Here is a 20808-nt window from a genome sequence, read left to right as displayed (position 1 = left end):
ATTAAAGTGATTCCATGTGTGTGGAGGGGAGAGTGGGTTGTGATCTGAATGATTCTGGACCAGGATTTGTTGTGGAGCCCTGTGGTTAGTAGTTCTAGCAGCCCTCCTGCTGTCCTGTTCTGATTTGACCCGATTTTCCCACATTTAGACCCGAGACACATTTTAGTCATGGACTTGTCAGATCTGGTGACTTTTGTCTGAAGACATCAGAATGATTTGGACTTTTGTCCACAACTAATGTTAAAAAACAAAAAAACACCTGTTCCACCAGTCTGCAGCCTCTACGTCACACCTTCACAGGTACAGGATGACGTCATGGATTCTCTGTGCAGCTGTTTTTTAAGAGAGAACATGTCACATCAAGAAAAAGACGAAGAGAAGCAAACGCACACATGCGCACAAAAACACATCCATCAAGACCTGACCCTCTCTCTCTCTCTCTCTCTCTCTCCACAATCACGCGCCTCGGAGCCACCTGCACAAGCACCGGCTGCAAAAGTTGCGCGTGCAAAGGTAAGCTTCAAACTGATCAAAACATTTCGCCAGTATACCTGTACACTGTATACACTGTGCGTATTTCATCGCACTGTGTGTGGATCAGCGTGCGCCGGTGTGCGCATGCTTGGAGCCGGAGAGGAGCGCACCACATGCACATGTACACACCGCACTCCTGATGTCATCATCATCATCATCATCATGAACGGTCGCGCATGTTTTGCATGTGTGTTTATTTCCAAAGCTGCTTTCACGAAACAAAAGCTGCACGCTGCAGGAGAGCTGTGCGTGGAGACGTTCTGCAAGGTAGGAAAAACACAAGAGGGGCAAAATGTGTGAGAGATTCATGATTATGATGTCTTAATGTCATGATGGAGCTGTTGAGTGTGTGTGGAGATGCTGAACAGGAGATGAATCATCACACGTGATCACTTTAAACTTCAAATGTGTTTGAGTTATTGTTAATGTACAATCAGGAAACTGTTTAATCAGGATTAATTATAAAATATCAGCATGTTCTGTCTCCTCTTGTGAGAGAACAGTCTTTGTTATAGTGTGTGTGTGTGTGTGTATGTAGGATCAGCTGTGCAGGCGGGATGTACAGAGTGTGGGCTCCATCCAGCAGGAGTCTGGATTTAGATTTCTCTGTCTGAGTATCGAATGTTTCTGAAGGAAGCAGCCTGAACCCGCTTCCTGCCTATCGGCTTTCACCTCTGTGCAGCTGCAGTTCTCATGCATCTTTGATTCATATCAAAAATAATAATAATATTAGAAAAAGTTGAACTTCTTTCCTTTAAAATCCTCTTTTACATTCTTATAGTCAGATAAGTATAAACCAGGGAAGGTGGGTCATTGTTCAGTCGCAGTGGAACAACAAAACAATCTTTATGATGTCGTCATACTCCTGCAGGAATGTGAAACACAATACTCTGTTACATCTGAGAATATTGTTTCCCTAGACAGCCTTTAATATTTAACAATATTGAACTCACTGAAAACAAATATTTTCCATAAAATATCATAGTTTTCCTCTAGTCTAGAGTTTTCCAGTGCAATCCCAACAAGACAGGACCAACATCCCATCATGCCTCTGAACTCTATGAATTTTTAAAGGTGGTATATTTTAATCAAATCCAACCGGCTACAAAACGTCCATTTTTTTGGCTGCTTTGTATTCACAGCAGGAATCATACCGTCGCCTGCATTCATGATGCAGAGCATGGCTGATTTGTCCTTGAACTTTTTATTCTCTGCACTGTGCATCTGTGCCGCCGCCGGCGAAACCCCTCCGGCATGTTGTTTGTTCCATGCATGCACCGCAGGAGCCTTCCTCGTAATCCACAGTGTCAGCCCCCCAGAAACGCAGATTTATTTTAGGAGTTTGGAGCACAGGATAGCAAAGTCTGAGTTCCTGTTTTTGTTTTCTTTGTTGTTACTAATTACAGGCCCTCTAAAAAGAGTCCTGCGGGGATTTGAAGGGGTCCCAGACAACAGCGATCTGTTTAAGCTGCAGTTCATCTAATGACCACTAGATAAAACTCTGTGGAAGTCCCAAAAACTGCAGTTCCTCAAGCGTCCACTTGAGGCTGGCTACAGAACGAGTCAGTCTCCATAAGTCCCCATGTTCAAAACTTCACAGTAGAAATAAACTGACAACTGTACTGAGGCTGAATCTTTAAATAACTCACCCGTTCAAATTATATCAAGGCTTAAAAGTTATGCATAATTAACAGCTAGCAGCTGCTTTGATTGACAGGTGGCTTGTCGCTCCCAGGTGTCATTCAGCCCCGACTCGGCTCCACACGTGATCCACATCCCGCTGAGCTTTGGCGGGTGACGTCACGGACACAACGTCCATGTTTTATACCGTCTATGGACGCAGCCGCCGATCGTAGTCAAGTCCAGACGGATTCTTTCTGCCGGTTCTACAGCGACATGATGGATGATTAACAGACCATAAGTTGGTGATTATGAGTCTGTTTGTTGTTGTCATAAGCCCCAATAATCCCTGACGATCCCTGAAGATTTAGATATTTTTCAGAACTCAAGTCTGCCTGTTAGCTTTCAGCCTCAACATAACGAGATGAGCAATGTTTAGTCTGATAGATGCACCTGTGGATCACTGCAGTTCAGTTTTTGTCATTAAATATGAGCTGGAATTCAATTTTAAAATTCAATCTGATTATGGAAAGAACATCCGTATCAGTTCTTTCAGTAGTGTGTAATAATTACAAGAGTTTTTTTTTCTGTGAAATGTAGTTTCCAGTTAGTTACGCTGTCAGTTGAAAAGATAACAAGGCTTGCAGATGTGTGCTTAGATGTTACGGAGCAAACACTGTGTAGCTTGCTCTTGCACTTTTTCCTTCCGAGACTCGACCCCGAGCAAGAAACCAAATTCAATCTTAATCTTAAATCTGATCGTGACGTCACAGATGGTCTGTCTGTCTGTCTGTCTGTCTGTCTGTCTGTCTGTCTGTCCAAATGTTACATGAACAAACTTCACACTCGCCCTTGGCTCTTTCACTAGGACTTTTTTGGAAAGTTTAATCGGTGTCACCAGCCAAAAAAATCCCGCAAGGAAACACTGAATGTCTTATTATTCTCTGGTGGGGGTGGAGGTGTTGAAGAGTGTCAGCCAGCGTTAATGCAGACAGCTTTCTCTGTAACTTTGATTCATTACTGTCTGTTCACTGAGGACAGTTCCTGTTAGTAACTCCACAACTGCAGAATCTCTCTTTTCTGCTGCAACCCCCAGACTGTGATTAAACTGGACATGAAAGAAGACAAGTGATGGCTCTTGTCTGGAAGTCATTGGTGATTGAATTTGTCTCTTTATCGGGTAAAACTCCGATCATGTTTCAATCATCCTTGATTGTGAAAAGCTCATTTCAGTGCATCCTGAGCAATTCTGGATGAAACCATTCAATTTTTAAATCTCTCCTGCAGCAGCATCAGTGTTAATATTTCATCACAGCTGCGCCGGCGGAGGATAATTCCAGATGTCGCACCTTTCTTGATGTTATTCTTCCAACAGCAGTACAGACAAGAGGTCTTCATGTGTTCTTGTGGTTTTGTGGCAATCAAAACCCAAATCAGAACCCACATTTTTTATTATCTTTCAGGTCCTTTTAGGTTTCTCATTCTATTGCCACTATGTTGGATGGGTCTAATGTTTAATACCCATCAGTTACGATCACATAAATGAGTCCTTTGGGCAGGTTCTGATGGTTCCTAGGAATCATGTTGAGTTACTTTAGGGTCTGGTCCAAAATACTGGACCTGTGAGGACTTCTAGTACGGGCAAACTTCAGGATTACAACAAGTCCTCCAAACTAAATGACAAGATAGGTTTCTTGTAATTGCATTTTTCGATCTGACACCCCAGCCAGCAGGACAGCATGGCTTGTCAGTGGTTTAGAAATGAAGGTGAGAAAAGATCAGTATTAGCATTTTCTAATTTGACACTGCGAGGATGATGGTTGTCAGGCTTTTGGCACAAAAAGTTGGTTGGTTATGGGAAGTTTGGCTTGAGCAAAAGGAAACCAATGTAAATCGTCTGCAGGAAATGGGATGCAAACATTGACCTCCCATGTCTCAGATATGCATTTCATTAACCTGTCTGTCCACCCAGACTGTGTCTTAATGACGATTTGCAGCTGGATATGTTCTAATGAGGTCTTTTGTTCGTCAGATGTAAACATCAGCTGTGTTTATGTATCTGAACTCTGTTCTCTTCTAGTCGTTTGTGGTCAGAAGCGCCTCTAGATGTGCTGCTGATGTAAAAAAAATAAATCTGAGGATCCCCTGTCGTGTTGCTGCTGATGCTTTTCCTGTGGATTTTGGGTGTCCTGCGGTTTTGGCAACAGCTTGCAAAAAAACAACAAAAAAAACCCCAGAAACTAGCAAAAGCTGACCGTGTGTCAGTGCCGACGGGGATCTTCTCCTCAGGATGTCGGCTGTGGGTTCGAACATCACATCCTGCGCTTGGTTGGGGATCTTCTCAGCTTTGAGAGATCTGCATCGTGCACAAAACGACGCGACTTAGAGCCGTCGAAACGTTTCGACGTGGGGAAAGAAGAAGAAAGTTGGACGGATGAAACATGCCGAGACACTGTCACCACGGCGCTAATGACTCACACGTCTGTCATCTCTCTCCTGTGAATGTTCATTCCTCACATGTGCAGCCATGTATATGCAGAAAATAAACGTGTGTGTGTGTTTGAATCCATCATGTATGACATCCTCTGCACACCAGTCGAAATCACACACTTTTTTTTTTTTTTTTTTAAATCTCAACTTTTTTTTTTTTTTTTTTAAATCTCAACAAAATCCTCTCAGCTGTTACATCCATCCCTCTACTCCCCCAACACACACACACACACACACACACACACACACACACACACACACACACACACACACACACTCCACCATAGACTTTGGAATTCGCTGTTGCCATGGCGATGGAACGGAGCACGCTCTCTCGCATCGCCTGTTCTTTTCTGTTGCTTTATCGCTCTTGTTCTCTCTCTCTCTCTGTAGAAGCGAAGCAGCTTCTCCTGTTTGACAGCGGGCTCGTTTTTCTGCCGTCAGCATCAGGTTTCGGATGTTTGTTTGTTTGTTTGTTTGTTTGTTTGTTTGTTTGTGTCAGTGACATCATTCTCATATAGAAAACATGTTTGTTTGGGAGATGTTTCCGTAACAGGAGCGTCCCCCCGGTTTCAAGACTCATGTCACGTTCGCTAATCGAACCCATCTCCCCCCCTCCACCTTCTATCTTCTCACTCTTTCCTTTCTCTCCCTCTCTCTTTCGGTCTTTTCACTCTCTCTCATCTGCTCTTTACCCCCCCCCTCGCCACCACCACCACCACCACCACCACCCTCCCTCTTTTCTTCCTTCTCTCAGTAGCTAAGATGACTGCCATGACAATTCAATGAGAGGAGAGGACGCCAAGTGAAACGTCCCCCGCACGCTGAAAAAGAGAGAGAAGGAGCGCTCAAGGTAAAGAGAGCAGAGGGAGAAGAAGAAGAAGAGGAAGAAAGAAGGGATAAGAAGAAGAGGGAGAGGCAGAGGAGCGAGGGAAAGGGGAGAGAAAGTGAAGGATAAACGGTGGATGGAGGCGGCTCGGACCGGGGCTACGGAGCGCTCTTCACCGACGAAGAAGAAGAAGAACAGCAGCAGCAGCAGCGGCAGCAGCAGCGGGGGGGAGAGGAGATGGAGGCGAAAGGCAGAAACATGCCCCCAGGTAACACACACACTCACACACACACACACACACACACACACTTACGTGCATGTGGTCTTCCAGACACAAACAGCAACCAGATGTGCACATGTGTATGACACATATAGATTTTCAAGCAACATTAAAAACACACAAACAAGCATGCACAAACATAATCGTGCAGGAAACCACCCATACACACACACACATGCACACACACACACACACACACACACAAACAGAGGTCTGGATTCAGAAGGTTCTGATTAATCCGCGCTGGCATTCGTGTAACCAAGCCGAACGTTCTTTAGACCAGAGATGAATGAATGAACGAAGGGGCGCTGACACATGAGCAATTAAGAAAACTGAGGGAACACGCTGTAAAAAATGATTCACTGGGATATATCGCTGCATGGAAAAGCCGATAATGTCTGCGTGGAACTTGAAATCATTTCATTTCCATCATGTCGTCTGTTTCAAATGTAAAAAGAAGCCTCGGTTGTTTGGTTGTCATGCGTTTGTTGACGGGGCTAACCAATCAGGATCAAGCACAGCGAGGATACTAAGTGTCGTGTCATCACTTTTATTGTCTACGCTGAAGGCAGCTGAGTTTTTATTGTGCATGTAAGAGCAGAACATACTTTTTTTTTTACTTAAATCATTGCCTTTGTCACAGCTCACACACCTGATGCTCGACATACAGTAAATCACACGGTGCATCGGGGATGTCAGCGGTTCAGCGTCCATGTTACAGTTTGTTTAAATGCAACAAAAGCCAAGTCAGTGATGTGAACATGGAGGAAGCCTGCTGCTGCTGCTGCTGCCATGTCGAGAGGTCGACGTGCTGCTCACATGACAAAAACGTTTTATTTTGAAGGAGGTGACAGATTTTTTCATCTCGAGTGTCTCGGGATCGAGGGCGCTGCTGCGTGCTGTGCGGGTTCTTATTACACGATGACTGGAAGAGAAAAAGCTTTTTAATTTCTACTGAATAAAACTTGAGGAAGTTTCAGCTCTGCTCATGTCGTCTCTGTTAAACCACGTTGTTAGACTGAGCCAGTGGTTTCCTTAAATAAGATTCTTGGACACACAGGAATGCAGATTTAGCTCACAAGCGACTTCCAAAAATAAGTTTATCAACAGATATCAGTCAGCCGACTCCCCACGGAGAATTACAACGTGAATTTTAAAGTAATAACAGCTGTAATGTACGGCAGTGAGGGCATTACAATCAAATTAAACTTCAATTTTCAGAATAAGAGCTTAACATGCTACCATTTACCTCTGATTGGTGCGGTGGCACAACTTTATTGTACTTGTACTTGTTGCTTCTACTTCATACCTGAAGCTAAACTTGTACTTGTACTGCATTTGCACGACTGCTTTAGCCTCTGTTTGCAGTTTCTGATAAAAAAATATAATTAAATATGGTTGGTTGTTGGTTGTAGATCTGTGAGACTTCTTCAGTTCCCGGATGCAGCCTGAGAACCTTCACAGAATCAACTAACGGATCAATTATTATTATTGATTTATCAGTTATAGTTAACATCAGCCTCACCTTCACCAGCTGCAACATTAAAGTGACGCTCACGTATTAATGCATCAATAATTCAGATTTATTAATAAAACATTTACCTGAAATCTGCATTGGGAATATATTTACCTTTGGTACTTTAATATTTTGAATGCTCGACTCTGACTTGTCGTATTTCTAGTATATTCTGTGATGTTAATACTTTTATCGGAGTATTTCTTCCGCAACTGGATCGGTGTCGGCGCTGTGACGTCCTTCTGCGGGTCTTATCGGGACTCACCGTATGAATATTCCAGCAGGCGGGTCAGTTTCAGGGTCAGAGTACCAGTGGTCTCTCTCTCTCTCTCTCTCTCTCTCTCTCTCTCTTGTTATTTTGGGATTTGCGTTGCCATGGAAACAGCCCTTCCGGCCATCTGAATTAACGGAATAGTTTTTTAAAAGCCCACGGTGAGATTGATATTTCTCCGCGCGATCGATTGTTTACATTAACCTCTCGTAGTCGTGGTCCGGGGGAGGATTCGCAGAATGCGAAATGACTTTTTCATGCGTGCATCATGATTTGAAATTCTTATTGAGGAGCTGGATGTTATTCCTCCTCCTCCTCCTCCTCCTCCTTTCAGTGCTCCTTGGATGTTTCACTTATGTCTCCTGAAGCACAACAGATGTGTTGTATCTCAATTTCCCTCTCGTCGTCCCCCTCACTGTTCAGCTCTCAGCTTCGATTTATGTCTCCTCTCTCCCCCTCTCGTCTCCTCTCCACTCGTCTCTTCTCGTCTCATCATCCACTCCTCTCTTGTCTCTTTTACCCTCCTGTTTTTATTAACGTGTACGTAAACCTCGGTGGCCTGCTTCAATCTTTTTCTTTCCCCTTCAGTTTTTTTCCTCCACAAAAGTCCCGTTGATCCTATCAGCCAACCGGTGTTCTTCCATATCAGCATATCTGTCGTTGTTAACTCTCTAAAAACGAGTATTTTGGAAATGCAGGTTTTGGACAGGAAGGTCAGAATTCAGATGCGCCTGTGCTGAGAGAATCCACTGATTTCACTTGATTTATTTTCATAGGTTTCTTGGGGAATCTCACTTGCAGACTTACAAAGCTTTTATTTTCCCTCCCGGTCCGTCTTCCACTGTTCATTTTTGTAACTGTTTTATATTCTTGTTGATGCAGCGGGGTCGGCTTTTTGTTCTTTTTTGCTGGCCACCTGCTGCCAACATTTCTTTACAGCTTCAGGCTGTGTGCGCTGTTCTTTTTATTATTATTATTATCATTATTAGAAAACACTCCATTGTGTTCAACAAGAATGCAATGGAAAGACTCATCCCCATCAGAAGCTTCCACCAGTACCCTATGGAGAACAGTGGCTCTATTAATGCATAAATATTAGACATTTCATTTTTGATTCTTTTGTGCAGCCTTTAAAAGCTTTTTTGAACTTTCTTGGAAATGAATTACTTTTAGTCTTTGCTTAGTTAATAACAAAATCAATCATTAACTTGTCAGTTTTAGTTATGATGAGGTGACGATAACCTGTGCGCAGACTTGTGATGAGAAAATCTCGTATTTCTCGTGAGTTTCGTTTAATTTGTTTGATTTATGTCACTGTGTCGAATCAACAAATTTGATAATGGGATAATTCTCTTGAGATCTTGACTGATGAGAATATTACAATAATGAATGAACTTTTTTATCTGTTATGAGTTATTACCAGGTAAAAGCTAATGTAAATATTTCTCTTAGTCATAATAAACTTTCAGTTTTTAGGACTTAATTGGCACAAATGAATCACGTTGCTTATGGTTTTGACTCTAGACACCTCCTTCATAATCACATAATGACTTTTATTACAGCGCAAACATGAACTGCAGCCAGTACAGTATGATTTGTCAGAATGTAATTGTTATATGTTATTCATATTTAGGATAATGGCTTCAATTAAATCCTGATTGTACTATAGCCAATCTTTTTTTTGGTATGACTAACTCCTATGACATGCGCTTTGTTGATCCTCCACCCCATATGATGTGTGTCAACTGATCAGATGGTCGCAAGCATCTGGTGTCACAGCACATTTAAACTGTGAAAAGGAAATCAGAGCTCAAGACAAAAAATGCAAAAGGCGAAATGTTTTTTCATTTTGAAATGACGTGAGGGACCGCTGCAGACTGCTGCTGGACACTACACACATAAAGATAATAGACATAATGATTGTGTTGAGGAAAGACTAAAGCCGTCTGTGTTCTTGTCAGATATCAGCTTCCTTCCCCGCCCGGCGATGGTTTGGTGCGAGCGTGGCATCCAGGTGCTGCTGACCACCATGGGAGCGTTCGCCGCCTTCGCCCTGATGACGGTGGCCATCGGTACGGACTACTGGCTGTACGCCCGCGCCTTCATCTGCAACAGCACGGCCAACTCGACCCAGGAGGAGTCCAGCAACAAGGACAAGAAAGACCCCGGGGCGCTCACCCACTCCGGCCTCTGGAGGATCTGCTGCCTGGAAGGTACGGCTGGTCGTATCGGCGCATGCACGCCGGTGGGGGGGTGGTGGTCGAACGTGCGCTGCATGGTGACCGGAGGGTCAGTGTGTTCATCACTGTAATCAGAACAGACATAAATAGGTGTTCTCTTACTCACACACACACTCACACACAGCCAGTATGATATATTGCTTCACTTTTGCTTATGCGTCTGTTTTGCTGATCTGCTCTTTAACCTTTGGGAGTCTCTGCGGGACTCAGTTCATGACGATGACGTCTCAGGATTCTCATAAAAGTGCAAGCAGTTGCTGCTGTTGTTGTTGCTGCTGCCGCCTCAAACCGTCGCCGCCTGCATGCCCTGTTACTATGACAACAATGGGAACCACACCAAGGAAAATAATGAAGGACCTAATTTCTCTGTCCTCTCGAAATTATATTTATACAGCGCTAAATTGCATTGTGGAGACAGATGTAATCGCTGCCTTGGATTGTGTTCGGAGGCGACGTGTTTGTGCTGCAGTGGAATCTGGAGCGGGTGGTCTGAGTTGATGGTGATGGTGATGGTGATGGTGGGCGTGCAGAGTGCAGGACTCCATGACACCAGAGTCCAGTCTGTGCTTAGTGTCAGACAGCAAAGACACAGGTTCAGGAGAGTTAAACACACCGTGTCTCATGTTACTGCAGACTTAAACCAGATGACCGTGTGCTGCACGAGCAGGTGTTGTACTGAAACGTCACTTTTCCGTCTACGCTCAGCATTTTAGACTCTCGCTGACCAACGAGAGGATGTTTTGTTACATCATGTATGTAGGATAGAAAGAAAGGAGGACAGCTTCGGATGAATAATGCTTTGACTTTTGTCTCTGTGATCTCTCTGAACCGAGTCCGAGACCGATGAACGCACGCCAGTGACAGATGGCCATTAGCCTGGGTAGTCAAATAGCTTCAATTAGGCTGATGTTCTGTGTGGAAACATGTAGGACGGGCTTGATATTGACAGCTCACCAACTGAGGGTTAATCCAAATCACATGGATTCATTCATTTCTGGTGATGAATGTGTCTCATTACAGTGTTTTGGAAAAGAGTTTTACATCCGACCTGTACGTGCTTTTCATCGGGCAGCTGCTGTGTCCGGCTGTAGTTTGACGCCGTGGTGGCAGCAGACACGGCTCTCTGTTTGAACTCGGCTACAAAGCAGACATGAAACATCACGTGATATGCGCGGCCTCATATCTCATGACATGCTGTAAACATGACAGTGAGATGTTAATGTGACCCTCTGTGTTTCTGTTGTGCAGATCAGAGCTTTGCTTCGGTTTTCCCCACACAAATACATAGAAACACTCATTCAACATAAAGCTCATCTTAGTGCCCCAGAGCTCAGATATGAGTGGTGACTGATTAGTTTACACAAGCTGAGGTTTCCCCCAGAGAGGTTTATTATAAAGGTTCTTGTGTTTTAGTCGAAGTTGCGACATGTTACATTTTAACCGCAGTAAATTACCACATTCACTTTGAGGCATTAGTGTAATTATCATAAACAAGAGGAGAGCATCAAGAACACTGCGTTTCTCCTCCTCTGTGTGCGATCAAATCTGACAGGGAAGGAAATCGGAGTTCATCAGGTTCAACAGTTAGCTTTCGCAAAGTGTTTTAAGATCTCTTGTTGTTTCGACGCGGCAACATATTGAGTTTTAACCCCACTATGCATCCGTGGATTTCTAATCCTTCTTTAAAGCAGCTCCTGGTCCTGTTATAGAAAAGTCATTCTGTCCCATTGCATCCATGATAGTATTTGAAGTATCACAGATGTAGTTTCTGTAAGGATTTGCTGCTGTTCTTGCAGAGTTCATGTCCAGTAAAAATACAGATTGTGTTGACTCAGTTCTTGATGATTTGGACTTCATGAAACAAACAATCAGAATGACTGAATTTATTTGTGATTGTCCAAAGCAGCTGGCTCAGATTCAAATGAATTGGCCAAACCACTTCCAAGTTTTTTGTTGCGATGCTCGTGGCGTTGCTTAAGTTTTATAAACACATTCATAGTTCTCTGTCAGTGGATCCTTTCATGACTTCAGTTCGATTCTCTGGTCAATACTAACCAGACCACTTGGCCCCTTGCCTACAGATGTTGAATTCACATGCAGATACCCCGTTTCTAACGATGTTAACGTGATATTATGAGCATGTCAGCATGCTGACTTCTCAGCTGTTGGCATGGCTGTACACTCTTAGTCAACAAGTATTCATTTGTCTGACTGACATGACGAGGTTTCTTAATAAGTTCAGGTCTTTGTTCCTCTCTACATCTTTTACTTTTTGTATCTGGTGTTTGGCTTCCTCGTCATCACTTCATCAATCTGTTGTTCACCTCTCTTGCTTCATCTCCTTTTTTATATCCTTATATCCATAACCATTGCTCCCATGTTTGACTTCACTGTCTTCCCCACTCCTTTTCACCATTTCTACCTTTTTATTTATCCTCCTTCTGACCTCTACTTGTTCCACCTCCGTCCTCACCCTCTCCTCTTCCTCCTCTGTGTCTTTTTTTACAGGCTTGAAGCGAGGTGTGTGTTCCCAGATCAACCATTTTCCAGACGACGCAGACTACGACCAAGATGCTGCAGAGTATCTGCTGCGTGAGTGACACGCACACACACACACACACACACATTTTCAAATGAACGACAAATGCACACAGACTTGTACTACACACGGTGTGCATGCACACATCTCAACAGAACACAACACACACACACAGTCTCCATCACACGGATACTGAAAGGACAGAAGGGGATGGTGGGCGGACATCAATGCACGGATGTCAGATTCAAGCAAAGCGTTCCTGGAGGTGTGTGTAAGTGTGTGTGTGTGTGTGTGTGTATGTGTGTGTGTTTAAATGCCCAGGTGCATGATGGGGTTGGGAGTCTGGGGGTGTGCAGAAAGCTTTTTTTTTTTTTTTTTTTCACAGATGGATTGAAAGAACAGCCTTCACTAATGGATTATTTTCAGCTCAGGATTCAGGTTTCACATCCTGCCTCCATTGTGATAGCAGATTCTCTTCGTACAGCCCTGAACCCTTTTGGTTTACAAAGTATACAGTATGTTCCATCCATATATTATGTAAAGATATCTATTTCTGCAAAGGAGGCTGTGATGCTATCCTGACTGTCGTGTCTGCTTTGCTGTGCAGCCTTGACTGAACAACAAAGCTTTTACCTCTCCAAAGGCTTTCAATTTATATTAATAAGAGGAAATCTTAGAGTAACAGACAATCATGGGATACATGTTCTACATTTTTAAAACACTGACTGATGTGCATGAAGAAAATGTTCAAAGTACAGTATCAAAAGATAAAGCTTCTTCCACCGGCCCATGGTCTCACTTTCTACTAAAATCTAATAACAAGTTACTGATTTTTCTGATTAAAAAATATTAGACCTGCCACCTACTTCTTCACTGATAGATTAATTGTTTTCTTAAAGAAATGTAAAAAAAATATATATAGTGAAAGAAATTGTCAGAGCCAAAGATGACATCTCAAAAATAGTTTGTTTTGTCTAGACAAAACCCTAAAAGTTAGAATATGATACGATACGATACAAGATTATACAATACAGTACGATACGATACAACACTATACGATCCGATACGACATGATACGACACGATACGATACAAGATGATACAATACAGTACGATACGATACAACACGATACGATACGACATGATACGACACGATACGATACGACACGATATGACACGATAAGACACGATACAAGATGATACAGTACAGTATGATACGACACGACACGATCTGACACGACACGACACAACACGATATGACACGATACAATATGATACGATGCGAAGCGATGCGATATGATACGAAACAAATAGATACGATATGATACAAAATGTACAATACGATACCAAACATTCTGATACAATACAAATCGAGTAGACACGATAGAATTTAATGATCCCGCACTGGGAAATCTCACATAACACAAGTTGTAGAATTAGAATAAGTATAAGAAAATACTCATAAATAAGAAATATAAAGAAAGAATGTAAGATATAAGAGAAGAATGAAATAAAATAGTAAACTCTTGAACCAGCACATATGTGACTGAATTATCGCTAATCGATTATCAAACGTGTTTGTTTTTCCTCTTGACCTACTCATCATTTAATTGACAAATCATTTCAACTCTACTTCTACTCTAAAAGGACTAAACAGTTAGTTAATTGGAGGAGGTAATTATCACTTAACTCATTATTCTGCTGACGTAACACACGAGTGGTTTGTCATTTGAACACTCCAAAGGTCAGAAAATCAACTTTCTTAGAACACCACCCACACAGTTGCTTTTCCCGTTAAAAACACATTAGGAGAATAATTTGCGACCCCTGTTTGACGTGTCTGACAGACGCTTCTGTGAATATATGCTTATCACAGCATCGTTCCTCAAACAAAAAGCTGGCGCAGCCTGAAAAGTCACCTTGAAAACTTGAAGGCTCTGCTGTTCCACATGTCCCTGCCAGAGATGAAGCCACTCAGCATTTTAATCTTCTATAATGTCTCTCTGCGTTATCGCCGCCGCTTAAAGGTTTGAGGTGTCTGCAGAGGAGTGTACTGTAGAGGGGTGTTAGGTGACGTAATGCCGCCAACAGCTGTGAGCTGCTGAGTCGATAGATAAAAATAATTGATTTCATGTTTCATACCTGCTGCCATTGCTTGTTAAGTAGCGTTCAGAGATCTGCCTTCATACTGGACAGGCAAACCAAAGAATCACCTCCCAGCAAACATCAAAATTCTCCTGGAGCATGAAACAACTCCAGGTCGACAGTCTGAAGCTCCCAATGGCAACAAACATTTTATTGTCAGCAGTACTTGAACCTATAATCATCCCGAGCTACTGTTTTAGTCCCTTGTTGAGCCGGGTGCTGGTCAAGCTAAAGAAAAATGTATCAACTCAAACATTGTTTTAAAAGTATAACGGATATTAGAAGCCAGGATATTCATTAAACTTAAAGGGTTATTTCTCAAAATGGGCTGCAATGCACCTCTGTGGACGGGGTCAGCAACACAACACAATAACACAACAAACTAAATGTTACGATAATTTTTAAAGTATCAAAGTTGAATTTATTATTCTCGTACAAAAAGGAGCGTTTAACAGTGCAACACACAAAAAGGGGTCACAGAGAAAAGGCTCCTCGAGGAGCTCTAACTGTTGGTTCTTATACAATTTTCTCAAATTGTCTCGGACACCTCCTCACTGACAATTTCCTTTTATGGTTTTATGCTTAGTAATGAACATTATGTTTCTTGTCCAAAACGAAACTTCTCAGGCCTGTCTCTCACATCCTTGTCTCTCCTGTCCTTGAACTACTGATGTATAATTATCTCTCCCTGCCATGCTCAGTAAAACACAGTTCAAAATAAGGGAAGTGCACGAGACATGCAGAAAACAGGAAACTCACACATTATATGAGTTAAAACATCTGAAATTTTTATAACACTAAACCATCAAGGCAACAATCGATCTGCAATTCCCGTGTTCGCGGAGGTAAAATCACTATTTTTGTCTGGTTGTGCTCAAAGAGAGAATAGATCTATATAAAATGTGCGTGGTGGCTTCCTGTTGGAAAAGGTCGTGGTGAAAATATTCTTAGGTGGCTACAATCTGTTTTCCTGCTGCCTCCGTCCACAGCACTTCATTACCTCGCTCCTTCTGTACTTCTGTCTGCTCCTCCGAGCTGGTGGCGTGCCAACTGCTCTCCATTATAGGTAACACACTGATTATGGATTAAGTATTGAACATCGCGTCAATAAATCCAAACTAATCCATTTAATATCACATTTCCGTCCGGTCCTCCTTGCCAAATAAACCTCTCTAAAACATTTTGCACCAAAATATCATGTAGTAAACTTACATAAGTAGATAGCTGCAGTTCCAGAGCCAAGTTGTAGTGTCAGCTATAGCACGTCTTGGTAACACTTTTTCTCCCAGGAGTGTCACAAGGCTGTTAACTTTGCACCTTCAAATGGTGTCGAACCTCTGAAAAAAAAAAAAGCCTCACTAATTGTACTACATTAAGGAAAGTGATATCAGTAGACGTGTTTATTTCCTGCGTGTCCTCGTCTGCAGGTGTGGTGCGAGCCTCCAGCATCTTCCCCATCCTCAGCGCCATACTGCTCCTGCTGGGTGGAGTCTGTGTTGCTTCCAGCGGCTTCTACAAGAGCAAAAGAAACATCATCCTCGGCGGAGGGATTCTGTTTGTAGCTGCAGGTAAGATTACAGACGTTTGTTCTTTCGCTCCTCGTCTGGAGATGGAAGATTCACGCTGTTAAGAGCAAATGCTGGAGGTTAGAAATGTCTTAAAAGAGGAGCTCATGATATTTAATGCATGCCTCTGTCCCTCCAGTCTGTCTTATTCCACTGAAAACTGAAATTAAATGTTGCTATTTCACGATTAGTTTCAGATGTATCAGTCAAATACAGACTTTCTCATGTATGATATGCAGATTGACTTTCATCTTCTCCGTATAATTGAAAGGAAACACTTTCAGTATCCCTGCCTGGAAAACAATTTAATGAAGCTGCAGGTTAATTTGTCTCCGAGGAGCACTTACAGTAGAAGTGTTGTATATTTCTTCAGGGCTCAGCAACATTATCGGAGTGATCGTGTACATCTCAGCAGCACTGAGCGACATCTCCCCCAAGAAAGACGAGGACAAGAAGTGGCACTACTCCTACGGCTGGTCCTTCTACTTTGGCGGCTTGTCCTTCATCCTGGCCGAGATGGTGGGCGTCCTCGCCGTCAACATCTACATCGAGAAGAACAAAGAGCTGCGCTGCCGCTCCCGCACCGACCTCTTCAAGAGCACCACGCACGCCATGCTTCGACTGCCCAGCTACCGCTTCAGGCGGCGCTCCCGCTCCAGCTCGCGCTCCACCGACCCGCCGCACTCGCAGGAGAACTCGCCCATCGGCGCCTCCAAGACCTTCAGCCTGCCGCCCTCCGCCCCGCCTTTCTCCGTGGCCACCCTGCCCAACCCGCACCACAACAGCAGCAGTGGAAGCGGAGGAGGAGGCGACATCTCCATGTACACCCTGACGAGGGACTCCAAGCTGGGCAGCCTGGGAGGCGGCGCCCCACCTCTCTACGGCACTGTGGACCGAGCCACGCTGTACCAGCTCCACAACTACTTCCCGAAAGATTCCAGTGGCAGTGGCGGAGGAGGTGGAGGAGGAGGAGGAGGAGGAGCGGTGATAAGCAGCGGCACGCTGCCGTCTCACTCCAAGTCCAATTTGGCAGCAGCTGCGGCTGTAGCCCAGAATTCAGCACCGCTGAATACCTCCACATCAGCCACCACACCAGCCCAGCCGGCTCCGATATCTACAGCCACCATGGAGAGGGACAGGGACAGGGACAGGGGCAACGTGGGGACCCTGGACCGACTGACAGCCAAGAGGGACAGGGATAGCAACTCAGATACACTTAACAGGAAAACTACGCCAGTTTAAAACTAAACCTCAGAGAGGAGGGAGAGAGAGAGTGTTGAAATAAAAGAGAGGTGGTATTGAATTTACAGCGACGTTCGAGATATCTGAAAGAGACAAAGAGTAGGGCTGAAAATGTGTTTCTGTCCTTGAGGCCTGGGGTATCTAGCTGCCATAATTACTTACTGATATCATAAACAGCCATAAAACACCTGAGATTAAGTGCAAACTCATGACAGCTGCCTTAAAATGGTCATGACTTTAGCTTCGGAAAATCATCAGCAGTGGTGCAGTGGAGGCTTCGGCTTGTTCTTTTCAAACTCGCTTCATTTTTAACATTGTTTGTCCCAAATGCACAACTGGCAGCTCTTCCCAGTGAAACCAGTTTCCCGGTGCAGCAGTTGGGGGTTAAGTGCCTTGCTGAGGAGGCAGGGGAGCTCAGTAGTTATTTACTCTCCCCTTCTACATTTTGTTTCGCTTTAACGAAGAAGGAACCACCGAGCACCGGTTTTGTGATTTGTACGTCACGAGACATCTGCGTTAAAGCTGAACTGTTTTGTTTTTTTCTTTAGAAGTGAAAGTTTTTCCACATCGAGACATCCAGCTTGAACTCGAGGTGTCTCTTTCACCTGCAAACCACCAAATCACTGCTTTCCAAACACTTTATTATTCATGAAACATCATAAATAATAAAATAACAAAAGTGGCCCCAGATGGTGTAAGCCACAATCCTCTGTTAACATTTGTGTTTTTAAAAAACGGAGCCACAGACGGGTACATTTCAGCCAAGTAACAAGCTGCTCGGTGACGAGTTGACTTCCGATTCAAGGTCAACGGTAGCTACTTAACCTCTGGTCCTGAGAGAGTGACCTCAGCCATATCTAACCTACTGACACACACACGCCCCATACCAGAAGAGGCTGACACACTGTGAGCCGATTTTATTGTTTCATTGCGTGTCAAAGGTAATTACACAGTGACAGATGGGCATTCTCCACCCGAACGCTTCACCCCGTACGCCTCCACTGCACCACTGCCAGTTGTCACAGTTCGGTTGGACGTCCGTCTGAACAAGTAACTTTCGTTTTTCGACGTTTAAATTCCTAGAGCCGTCGTTCAAATGTGTGAAATGTTTGCAGCGTTCTGGACAAATAGAAGTAGACTGCTCCGCTTATTCCAGGATAATCTTGGACTTGTTTCTTGTTCCTGAAACAACAGGAGTTAAAAGGAAGAGGGAGAATGTTATGTGGGACTTGATTTAAGCCTGCTATGGAGCATTTATGTTTTTAACTCCAGCCATCCGGCCTCCACCGTGACCGGCTGCACATAAATTGCACCAATCTCCATTTGTAAGCAGATAAAAAAATAATTATCTTGGAAAAATGTATTCAAACTGACTAATGCCATAAGCTGGACAAGTAATTCTTTAATTATCTGTATCGCCTTTTCAACGCAGTAGAAATGTTGCACCTTCAACGTTGATGAAAGTGCTCGTAAAGATGGACCTCTGTGTGATTTATTTATTTATTTTAGTTGCCAAAACGGATTCGGGCGTTCGTATGACTGTTTGCGATAATGTTTCGGTACCGAAGGCTACAAGGCGGGTCATCCGACGAGTGTTCCTGCAAAGGGCTGCAACCACGGGCAACAGGGTGGGAGGGGTTTCAATTCAGTTTACACTCAGGGGGTGGAGTTTTAGTTTAGATCCAAACGCTAAAACGTCGCGTTTTCTCCAGTGTAAGATATTTGATTTATTCCTCACTTATTCTTAAAAGATACAACACAAAACTGAAGCACATTATTCAGTCTTAGAGAAGTTATTTTTGAGGGTGTTTTACGAAGGCGGACAGAACTCCACAACGGGTGTACTGCGTAATATTCTGGACTTCACGTGCTAAACCTGACTACTGGACTCATAAACTGAACTTCTCGGATCAGCTGCGTTCGCAAACAACCCGACGCTGGTTGACGCGAAGTTGGAGGAGGAGGGAAAGCGAAAAAAAACAACAACAGCTGGCTTCAGTTCCCCTTCCCTCCGTCTCTCTTTTAGCTATAACTATATACTATTTCACAAACTAGAATAATAAATGTATTATTGAGTATATTATCGGTCCATTCACTTCAACAAAAAGCACATAATGTCTGTAAATGGTAAATCTTTGGGTTGTCTTTGATCATCTCTAGGTTACATGAGGTTGTAACTGAGTATTAATATCATGTTGCTGGTGTTTCTATGATCGTAAATGGTTATTGCAGGGTATTTATACATTTTTGGATTTTCTTTTGTAATTTTTTTATATTCCTTTCGAGGACTTTCTGGAGTTTCTTTCTCTTGCTTATGTACACTAAAAGTCAGTGGTGTCACGTGGAAAGCATGTGCACAAAAAAGTGAGAGGGTGATAACGTGTAAATCCATCTTTTTTTTTACATTTTCATCGTTTCCTTCTGTGTACGTGTTCGTGCAGGGAGCGTCGACTGAGCGTGCATGATCTTTTTTCAGCGACGCCCCTGTTTCACCTTCGCTCACACATTCACACTGGCGCTCGCCCAGTAAAACCAGCCCGCCGCTGGTTACTGAGCCGCTTCCCTGGAACAAACGGGGGGCTGCATGCCTTCCTCAAGGGCACACTGACAGTTGCTACAGAAAGCAGAAGTGTCATTTTTTCCCCTCTCCGTTTTGACTGTGTACTTGTTGTCGTTGCACTGTTTTCTCTTTTTATATTTCCACGTATTTATTTAAGTTATTTTCTTTAATATTCTGATTTCCTTTCTGTAATCGTTTCTCTATTTCGATCTATAATCGGTCTTTACATCGTCTTTGTTCTCGGTTTTTACCGCAGCTTGACTTTTTGTTGTTTGTCCTTTTGACTTTTTTTAATATCCTTCCACTGTCGCTCTTCCACCATCGTTTGGTCTTCATTTCTTTTTTTTTTGTCTTCTAAACATTACCAGCGTAGCCTAATAATCTGTGTTTTTTAATGTTCTGACTAGTGTATAACTGTAGGCGATAGAATTTATATTAATCTATTTATTTTCGTGGTGGTATGTATAGATATTCTTAATGTTATATTGTTTCAGAGTTCACACACCTGTAACTTTGGGCTATAAAAGGCTTTCACGCCTGCCTGTGGCATACTGTCAGTAGCCTAAGTTTTGGCAGAGTGGGCTACATGTGGTCCGTGTTGGTGTCGTCGGTGGTTTTTACAACGAAATCCATCAGTGTCATGCTTCGGAAAAACACGCGAAATCACTAAATGAAGACTGACATGCACCCTGAATTAGCTTTTTATCTTTTGCAAAGTGTTTGTGTGAACTAAAGCAGACGTTCTGTTCCTTCGTTTTGAATCCATATCCGGATGTGAAAGCCATTTTAAAAGGCCAGCTCCTTTCATCAACACTTAGGCTACTGACAAACCTGAAACTCTTCAAATGGAAAACTGGTATATCTCCACTCAGCAGACCGATCCATGTAAAGAACAATAAGGACAAAGGGGAAGCAATACAATATACTGATCCTCATCGGAAAAGACAAAAAATATGGTATATATACACATATATATAT

The 20808-nt window shown here is 43.2% G+C and overlaps 1 protein-coding gene across 5 annotated transcripts; it reads left to right on the top strand.

Moving 5' to 3' along the window:
- The first annotated feature begins 452 nt into the window (after positions 1-452).
- cacng8a (calcium channel, voltage-dependent, gamma subunit 8a) lies at positions 453-20808 on the top strand. Of its 5 annotated transcripts, none has more exons than XM_027286881.1 (6): positions 453-513; positions 5402-5741; positions 9502-9753; positions 12289-12372; positions 15891-16031; positions 16402-20808. In XM_027286881.1, exons 2-6 carry the CDS (start codon positions 5711-5713, stop codon positions 17268-17270), a joined length of 1377 nt encoding a protein of 458 aa, XP_027142682.1. In that variant the 5' UTR covers positions 453-513; positions 5402-5710; the 3' UTR covers positions 17271-20808. The 5 variants fall into 5 exon arrangements, with proteins under 5 accessions (XP_027142682.1, XP_019108889.1, XP_027142680.1 ...); XM_019253344.2 differs by lacking the exon at positions 453-513 and adding an exon at positions 650-801 and having other exon boundaries at positions 5405-5741; XM_027286879.1 differs by lacking the exon at positions 453-513 and adding an exon at positions 650-801.

The sequence above is a fragment of the Larimichthys crocea genome, chromosome XIII (genome assembly GCF_000972845.2).
Source record: "Larimichthys crocea isolate SSNF chromosome XIII, L_crocea_2.0, whole genome shotgun sequence".
Classification (NCBI taxonomy): Eukaryota; Metazoa; Chordata; class Actinopteri; family Sciaenidae; genus Larimichthys; species Larimichthys crocea.
This window is presented reverse-complemented; position numbering and strand designations above follow the sequence as displayed.

What these genes read in the sequence shown, in the direction of transcription:
- cacng8a (XM_027286881.1), top strand. Translation starts at nt 5,711, where the DNA reads ATGGAGGCGAAAGGCAGAAACATGCCCCCAG. An exon ending in AGGCAGAAACATGCCCCCAG is followed by an intron (nt 5,742 to 9,501) that starts GTAACACACACA and finishes TGTTCTTGTCAG; the next exon opens with ATATCAGCTTCCTTCCCCGC. An exon ending in TGCTGCAGAGTATCTGCTGC is followed by an intron (nt 12,373 to 15,890) that starts GTGAGTGACACG and finishes CCTCGTCTGCAG; the next exon opens with GTGTGGTGCGAGCCTCCAGC.